Source organism: Bidens hawaiensis, unplaced genomic scaffold, assembly GCF_021521415.1.
Source record: "Bidens hawaiensis isolate Kalapana, Puna unplaced genomic scaffold, B.hawaiensis_p1.1 tig00030524_1, whole genome shotgun sequence".
Classification (NCBI taxonomy): Eukaryota; Viridiplantae; Streptophyta; class Magnoliopsida; order Asterales; family Asteraceae; genus Bidens; species Bidens hawaiensis.
Genome location: NW_027495091.1, coordinates 103,329 through 112,752, shown reverse-complemented (window position 1 = coordinate 112,752; position 9,424 = coordinate 103,329). Strand labels below are relative to the sequence as shown.

At 40.3% G+C, this 9,424-nt stretch overlaps 1 protein-coding gene and 1 pseudogene across 1 annotated transcript; one reads left to right on the top strand and one right to left on the bottom strand.

Moving 5' to 3' along the window:
* Window positions 1-5,322: 5,322 nt before the first annotated feature.
* Window positions 5,323-6,414, bottom strand: LOC143580566 (putative E3 ubiquitin-protein ligase SINA-like 6). The gene is made up of 3 exons (XM_077063552.1): window positions 6,352-6,414; window positions 6,096-6,242; window positions 5,323-5,973 (listed from the first exon to the last, which is right to left on the bottom strand). The coding sequence occupies exons 1-3, from the start codon at window positions 6,412-6,414 to the stop codon at window positions 5,323-5,325; spliced, it is 861 nt and encodes a 286-aa protein (XP_076919667.1).
* A 665-nt stretch (window positions 6,415-7,079) lies between these two features.
* Window positions 7,080-7,876, top strand: LOC143580565 (protein JINGUBANG-like; annotated as a pseudogene).
* Window positions 7,877-9,424: the final 1,548 nt, after the last annotated feature.

Below are 9,424 nucleotides of genomic sequence, written 5' to 3'. Positions count from 1 at the left end.
GTCGTTTCTAAATTAATTCTCTCACTTGCATAAAAATCATGCATATTATTTGAGACGAATTCGCCTCCGTGTCACATCTGATTCTTTTAATTCTTTTATCAAATTGTGTTTTTATCATTCCGCGGAAATTTACTAAACACATGCTAGCTTCACTTTTGTGCTTCAACAAGAATACCCATACAGCTCTACTATAATCATCAACGATGGTAAGAAAGTAACGAGCACGAGTGAGTGACATAGTACGATATTTCCCCATATATCACAATGTATTAAATCAAAACAACCATATGAACATAGCAAATGAGGCAAACACAAATGTAGTTAGATTAAGCATGTTCAGAGTATTTAATCAAATTGCAATTATAATTCAAAAGATTATCAAGTGATCATACTATTTACCTTGAGACAAAGGAATAACAAGGTTCTTATCTAAAATGTTATCTGTCGGCCTAAAGCTTCATAAAATTTTTAATAGTTCGTTTTCGTTTTAACAATTGCGAATATAATTCAAAAGGTTACCATGCATAAACAAAGCCTGAGGTATAACACAAATATGCAGAAACAGCAAAAGTAGCACACAAAGTAAGCATTCTAATTAATATATAACAAGACAAATCCCAAAAGGTCCGTAACATTATTCAACCACATCAAATCGCAGTTACACATACAAATCAGAAAGTAACTCCTAGAAAAAATAAAAGAACACTTGGCATACACGACATTTATTTGTTCACAGTGTTAAACATATTCGATCAAGTGAATCAAGAAACCAAACACTATATATATACATATACATATACATATATATATATGCATATATAAGCCTTATGTCCCTAACAAAATACAACTAAAATGAAGATACTGATGTGTTTATATAACATCCAAATCCCACTTCTACTAAAACAAGGAAACAACAAATACTAAACAATCTTTACCTTAAACATTAAGATAAATATAAATATAGACTTAGACGCCAAGAAAACGAGATTGCACCTTTAACTTTATATCTCCTCCAAACCGCCCCTTTGTTGGTTTTAGGCCCAAAACAAAATCTGAAAACACTTCTGTATTGTATGTGTGTATCTGAGGGCCACGGGATCGATTAAACAAACAATAATACGTAAATAACAACAATTATAATAAACGAATCTTGTATTATTGATTTGTAATTGAAACGGATGATTACAATGGTGGTGGCCGGAGGTATTTATACCTGTCGAAGCACGAAATGAATCTTACCTGATCCATGACGATGTTTCCACGGATTTTCGAGATGAACGAACCGCGTCTTGATCTTCTTCTTCTTCTGCGGTTGCGCCGGCGACCTGCAATGGTTTCGGGGGTGTGGAGGCGACTGCTAAGATATCCTGAGGATTTCTTGTTCACAGACACAAAAAAGTGGTGGTGGCTCTTACTGAGCATGCCCTATGATAAGGAGGTGGAGACCTCCTTATATAGAGTCTCATGGCCACCATCATGGTACCCTAATGGGCCTAGCCCAGTTAGGGTTACCTCCACAAAACCCCCTCGGCCCAATAACATCGTATTAGTCCATGTAATGAAATAAGCCAAACATAATAGATTTAGGGTCGTAGAACCGGGTTTTAGTACCATACCCCTACAAGCCCCCCAAGTCCAGTGTTGCTCCTGGGCGCGCAAGCGTCTAAGTGGAGTGCTGGACTTTATAAGGTGTGAGGCGGTTTTTTCCCTTTTCTTTGGCCTTGTCTTTATTGTCTGAGTTTTGAGAGGCCTTCTTCATGATGGTGACATGTTGTAATAAAAGCCTGCGCGCGAGGCGACTTACAAGCTATAATAATAATGAAGCTCGCGCGTGAGGCGACTTACGAGCTATAAAATAATGGAGCTGGCGCGAGAAGCGACTTACGAGTTATAATAATAATGGAGCTGGCGCGAGAAGCGACTTACGAGCTATAATAATAATGGAGCTAGCGCGAGAAGCGACTTACGAGCTAAAATAATAATAATGCCTGCGCTCGAGAGGCGTCTTACGAGCTTAGAATAATAAAAGCCTGCGCGCGAGAGGCGTCTTATGAGCTTTGAGAATAATAATTGAGCTGGCGTGAGGCGACTTACGAGCTGTGAAAGTAATAAAGCTTGCGCGCGAGAGGCGTCTTATGAGCTTTGAAAATAATAATTGAGCTGTCGCGTGAGGCGACTTACGAGCTATGAAAGTAATAAAGCTTGCGCGCGAGCGGCGACTTACGAGCTATAAGAATAATGAGAGCCTGCGCGCATGGCGACTTACGAGCTGTAATAATAAAGAAGCTGGCGCGCGAGGCGACTTACGAGCTGTAATAATAAAGAAGCTGGCGCGCGAGGCGACTTACGAGCTTGTAGAATAATGAAGCTGGCGCGCAAGGCGACTTACGAGCTTGTAGAATAATGAAGCTGGCGCGCAAGGCGACTTACGAGCTATAATAATAGAGCCTGCGCGAGTGGCGACTTACGAGCTAAGAATAATAAAGCCTGCGCGCGAGAGGCGTCTTACGGGCTGTAAGAATAACAACAGCTTGCACGCGAGGCGTCTTATGAGCTGTGTGAATAATAAAGGCCTGCGCGTGAGGCGACTTACGGGCCATAAGAATAACAACAGCTTGCACGCGAGGCGTCTTATGAGCTGTGTGAATAATAAAGGCCTGCGCGTGAGGCGACTTACGGGCCATAAGAATAATAACAGCTTGCGCGCGAGGCGTCTTATGAGCTGTGAATAATAAAGGCCTGCGCGTGAGGCGACTTACGGGCCATAAGAATAATAACAGCTTGCGCGCGAGGCGTCTTATGAGCTGTGAATAATAAAGGCCTGCGCGTGAGGCGACTTACGGGCTGTAAGAATAACAACAGCTTGCGCGCGAGGCGTCTTATGAGCTGTGTGAATAATAAAGGCCTGCGCGTGAGGCAACTTACGGGCTGTAAGAATAACAACAGCTTGCGCGCGGGGCGTCTTATGAGCTGTGTGAATAATAAAGCCAGCGCGTGAGGCGACTTACGGGCTGTAAGAATAACAGCTTGCGCGCGAGGCGTCTTATGAGCTGTGAATAATAAAGGCCTGCGCGTGAGGCGACTTACGGGCTGTAAGAATAACAACAGCTTGCGCGCGGGGCGTCTTATGAGCTGTGTGAATAATAAAGCCAGCGCGTGAGGCGACTTACGGGCTGTAAGAATAACAGCTTGCGCGCGAGGCGTCTTATGAGCTGTGAATAATAAAGCCAGCGCGTGAGGCGACTTACGGGCTGTAAGAATGACAGCTTGCGCGCGAGGCGTCTTATGAGCTGCGAATAATAAAGCCTGCGCGTGAGGCGACTTACGGGCTACTTTATGTCACGCGCCACGTGCAGATGTTGCATGCACGTGCGTGTAGACTTTGGTTTTGTGTTAAGCGCCAAGCGCAGATGTTGCGTGCGCGTGCGTGTAGACTGTGACATGTGCGAGCATGTGATGCGTAAGCATGTGTAATATGCGTGAGCATATGTGATGCGTGAACATATGATATAAGGATTCCCAACCCCTAAGTTTGGCGTGTAGCCATATGGGATCTTAGGAGGATTCCCAACCTTGCAGTTTGGCGCGTAGCCATATGGGATATTAGGGGGATTCCCAACCTTGAAGTTTGGCGCGTAGCCATATGGGATATTAGGAGGATTCTCAACCTTGAAGTTTGGCGCGTAGCCATATGGGATATTAGGAGGATTCCCAACCTTGAAGTTTGGCGCGTAGCCATATGGGATATTAGGAGGATTCCCAACCTTGGCGCGTAGCCATATGGGATATTAGGAGGATTCCCAACCTTGGCGCGTAGCCATATGGGATATTAGGAGGATTCCCAACCTTGAAGTTTGGCGCGTAGCCATATGGGATATTAGGAGGATTCCCAACCTTGGTGCGTAGCCATATGGGATATTAGGAGGATTCCCAACCTTGAAGTTTTGGCGCGTAGCCTGATACGTGCATGCACGGCGATAGTGGTGACTCGCAAGTGCGTGTGCATGGCGGAGGTCTCTTGCGCAAAACCCAGATGGTGGTTTCCGCGGCGGCACATGCACGGCTGCGGAGTGAGAACCCCCGGGCGTGCGTACATGGCGGCGGAAGTCTAGTAACTTCTGGATCTGCAATTTAAGAGTCAGATCTGCAACTTTAGACCTAAAATCCAGGTCTGTAATCTAGACCTAGATCTGTAAATCAGATCTGGACAGATCTGAAGCCCGGAGCAGATTTAAAACCATCACAGATTCGGAGATCTGATCATTCCAATCACGGATTTTCCTTCTTGCCCAGATCTGGAAGCCTCTTTTTAGATCTATGGATCTTTTTGAGCTTTAAATAGAACAAGCTTTGAAGCCTTTTTCTGTAAACTTCCAGATCTGCGTTTTTCTTGGGAGAGATCTGACAGCCGAGATGAAGATCGAAGGGCAGTTCGTTGCCGTCCCACGGATGGCGCCAATAATGTCGAAGCACGAAATGAATCTTACCTGATCCATGACGATGTTTCCACGGATTTTCGAGATGAACGAACCGCGTCTTGATCTTCTTCTTCTTCTGCGGTTGCGCCGGCGACCTGCAATGGTTTCGGGGGTGTGGAGGCGACTGCTAAGATATCCTGAGGATTTCTTGTTCACAGACACCAAAAAGTGGTGGTGGCTCTTACTGAGCATGCCCTATGATAAGGAGGTGGAGACCTCCTTATATAGAGTCTCATGGCCACCATCATGGTACCCTAATGGGCCTAGCCCAGTTAGGGTTACCTCCACAAAACCCCCTCGCCCAATAACATCGTATTAGTCCATGTAATGAAATAAGCCAAACATAATAGATTTAGGGTCGTAGAACCGGGTTTTAGTACCATACCCCTACAATACCCATGCCGGCGGTTACATTCTACCGTCACGACGGTTCGTATAAACGACGCAACCTTTCGTTTATATTCTAACTAATTACAATAATATACACAAACTATCTACTAATTACACTTTGTACCCTAACTTTGTTAACTGAACTTTCTAACAAAGTTTATCTATTCTATAATAACCTAACAAAATATTTAAAGGAACTTTAACGAGATCGGTGATTAACCAACAGTATTGAAGTAAAGAAAGAATAATATTGAAAAGCATTTGTTGCGGTGGAAAGATGATAAAAGATGCACTCTTATTCAATAAGGGCTATAAATAGCCTACAAGCAAGCATCCAACGGAAATTTAACAACTAATTGAAACAAATACTAAAAACCGACTCATAAACCCACCCGTCAAGATTAGACCCAACGCCCTTGAGATATTCCGTACCACTCTTATACTTTTTTCTTAGCTACATGAAAAACAAAACTTTCTGAATGCATAAATGTATACACAGATACTCCTTGTAAGTATAAAAGTCAAATGGAATCGTTAAGTAAAACTTTTTAAGCGGATGTTCAAACCACTTTGTATATACTTCAGGTACGCTTTCAAGACAAAGACTTGACCATAACATCTGAGCACTTAAACGATATTCGAAACAATCTGTTAACGTGTTGGGACCCACACAATCAACACTCAAAACTCGCCCGTGTTCTTTAAGTTGATGATTGAGGATGAAAACAGTGTTTTCATCTTGTTCTTGAAGAAAGATGTGTTTTTCGTGCGGTTTCACAAGAACACAGAAATTTTCGTGGTATGTGAATCGGGTGGTTGAAGCTGAATGTTGGATGCTGAAATGGAGGTACAGGTTTTCGGAAGAATCTGCAAATTGGCATGACGGGTGAGGGCAAAAGCATGTGGCGTGTGAACACATTTGGTCATGCTCGTTTTGTTTGCCGTAAGGTATGGTGTTTTTGCAACCGTTTTTGCATAATACTTTTACTGAATCCATGAATTTTTCGAAAGCTATGCAACGGTTGTAACCAATTAGCATGCTGCAAGGATATTTATGGTTCATCTTTGAACAGCACGAGGAGCACGCTATATGCCCGTTCGCACACTACAACATTATCAAAAATAAAACAGATCAGTTATGGCAACTAAGGCTTACATATATGAATATAGCACTAACTAGAATTAACACACACACACACACAAACACACATTATTTACTATTAATACCTGAAACACAGGGGAGCTTAATGGCCGGTGGCAAATCGGACAATCCAATACATCAGGATTGGAAACAAACGCCGTTTGGTTTGTAACACCGGATGATGTCATATGTTCCTCCTCTACAACGTCCAACTGAGATGCGGTGTCGGGTATCTGCATATTGATTTTTACTTATTAGAAGCATGGTAAAGCATTTGTTTTAGATTTTACATGTCTACTTGAAAATTGAAATCAAACTGAAAAAAATAATATATAATATTACCAGCTCCGAAGAAGACGGAAGAGAAGGAAAGTTTGAAGGACCGGCGCGTGAAAGATCAGACATGATGTAAATCGAAGATGAATACGATACTGAGATGAATGTGTAGATTTTCGCATAGTAGTGCACTTTGTATAGAGGATTTGATGCAACGGTAACATTGTAATATGATACTTGCTTTAATTCTAACGGCTACTTAGTAATGTAAACATCATAATACGATTCTCACTTTAATTCTAACAATGGCTACTTAGTAACGTATATCATTAATTCGGTGTTTAATTTCAAAATTCAAATTTGGAATGTTGTTTTTGTGTGAAATTAATTATGTGCCCAATATGATTTTTTTACATATGAGTTTAGTTAGTAATATCTTGAAATGTAACATTAGTTTGCAAAAAGTATTTAAAAATATCATAATCTATGCTTACATTATTATTATTATTATTATTATTATTATTATTATTATAAAGCAAACTGGATGGGCAAAATTGTCATTTGACAATATTTTAAGACGCTTTCTGTTTTAAGGCGCCTCCTGCTTCTTCAATGAGGCTGGTTATAGGTTTATACTTCCAAATGGTTTTTAATCTTTAGGTTACATTGAGCTTAGGACATGTTAGTTGCGCGCATATGGTATTTTGATGGTTCATTGAATTTATGATCAATCTTTAATTGATAAGATGTAATTTGTACCTGTTCTAAGCCATCCGGGGGGCAACATTCTGGCCATGTACATATGTTGTCACTCTGTATGGTACATCAACACGGTAACTTAAAGTCCTCAAGACAGAAAAGTTTACCATGAAATGAATCAAATCATTTGAAATCACAAGAAATCGACATGGGTTGTCCATCATCTTCATACCGTGTCAGCTCTAGCATTGTCCAACGATGGATTACTTTTATACTCGGTCTCATGGGACAAAACACTAAAAATTTGGCAGACATCTGACTTCAAATGCTTAGAGTCAGTTGCAAGTGCACATGATGATGCAATCATGCAATTAATGTGCTAGTATTGTCTAGCAATGGACACGTTTATACTGGATCAACCGATAAGAAAATCAAAATTTGGAGGAAGACTTCAGAACGAGAGGACCACACTCTTGTTGCCACCTTGGAGAAACATAAATCTTGTGTAAATGCACTAGCACTAAGCGTCAACAAAAACACATTATACTCAGGTGGCAGTGATCAGTCGATTATTGTTTGGGAAAATAATAAGGATGGGCGGATGGCAATATGGTGGTAGTGGATGCTTTAAAGGGGCACAGTAAGTCTGTATTGTGCTTGAGTGTGGTATCGGATTTGGTTTGTAGCGGCTCGGCTGATGAAACCATAAGAATTTAGAGAGGTATTGATAAATGTTACTTTTGCTTGGGTATATTGGAGGGCCATAAAGGGCCTGTCAAGTGTCAAGTGCTTGACTTTGGTAAAGGATGAACATGAACCATCTTATCTAATTTACGGCGGCGGTTTAGATTGCGGCATCAAAGTCTGGCAAATTTTCGTTCCTTCAACCTAGACAACTTCCTAATCTCGTAACAAAATCATTGCCTTGTTGTTTGGATAAGCCGTTTGTTATTTTTATTCGTTGTGAAGTGAAATGTACTAATTATGTATCATAATCTTTCAGGTTAGTTTTGGCAGCTTTGGTTAATTAATACAAATAATCTATACAACATTGTAAAAAAGAAACAAGAGCATGGGCCAGAACATGACAAATGCATTTTTTTAATGATTTGCCATTCATGAGTAAGTAAATAAAATATACCAATAAAAATGTAGTTAACTTTACATTGTTATTGTATGTACACAATCGACCTCACATAACATGTAAACCAAATTCCGAAACTTAACTTACACTACTAAACGGACCTATCGGTGAAAGAACGTCGGCAATGTGGGCCTGAGTTATTTGTTTACCAACGTATTACGAGGAAAAGTACTAAGAGATTACCAATGGAAAATTTAGCGAGTGATTACCAATGGGTACCTGTTGGTTAACTGGAAATTAGTTAACAATAAAAGTACAACAAATTAACGTATTTAAAACAAAGAAAAAAAAACCTGCGTGTTGCGGGTGGCCAACCAATGCCTATCTAGTCATTATTGATACTAAATTTTATAAATATAAATTGGTAAGCCAACTCCCCCCCCCCCCCCACCCACACACACACACATCAAACAAAAAAATAGAAAAATAAAAAATATATATAAACATAAAAAACCAGTCAATGCAACCACGTAACCAAAACACGTGCATCGTAGTGGCAAAAACAATAGTAAATCAGTCAAAATCACGCGCAACCACGTGAACCAATGAAATCATTACCACATCAAACCATCCATGTTTATCTATATAAGTTTCATATTACTTTTTACAAATTATTACCAACGAATCTTTCAAATGGACTACTGACTAAATTCACCACATTGGGATATACTCGACTTTCGATCTAGGGAAAATCCTCACCTAAGACCAACTCTCATGCATACTCGCTAGAAGGCATGACAGTACGATAAAGTAAAACCCGTTCAGTTCAATTATTCAACTAGTGAACGTCACCTACTCGTCTAGTCTCATATCATCACCTGGTGTCACCAAAATTAAATAATAAGACGGAAATCAAACACGAGTCACATAAAATACCAAAGTATTAAACTACAAACTTTATTATCTTTTGTTGACTCTATGACCCACATATGCCACCTAAGGTTAGGTGTTTTATACACCGCCATCACATATAATATTATCAAAAAACCAAAGTCAGAATATGCCACTCCAATTTCTTAAACATTCCACTATATTCTTTGCATCTAAACAAACCCAAAATAATCATCAATTAAGGGTTTTTAACCATCATATATTCAAAACCCAGAATCAATTCCACCTACTTTCAAGTTTGTGGGTCTTGATCGAGTGTGGGTATTGAATTGGAGCGAGTAATTGTTACTTTATATTGGGTTTTTAGTGGGTTTGGAACTTGCACACCAAGTGTTTGATGAAATGCGTGAATGAAGTTTTTTATCGGATTTAACCCAATTTCAAGTTTGTGATCGTTGATTGAGT

What these genes read in the sequence shown, in the direction of transcription:
- LOC143580566 (XM_077063552.1), bottom strand. Translation starts at nt 6,414, where the DNA reads ATGTCTGATCTTTCACGCGCCGGTCCTTCAAACTTTCCTTCTCTTCCG. An exon ending in TTCCGTCTTCTTCGGAGCTG is followed by an intron (nt 6,243 to 6,351) that starts GTAATATTATAT and finishes ATCAATATGCAG; the next exon opens with ATACCCGACACCGCATCTCA. An exon ending in TAAGCTCCCCTGTGTTTCAG is followed by an intron (nt 5,974 to 6,095) that starts GTATTAATAGTA and finishes ATAATGTTGTAG; the next exon opens with TGTGCGAACGGGCATATAGC.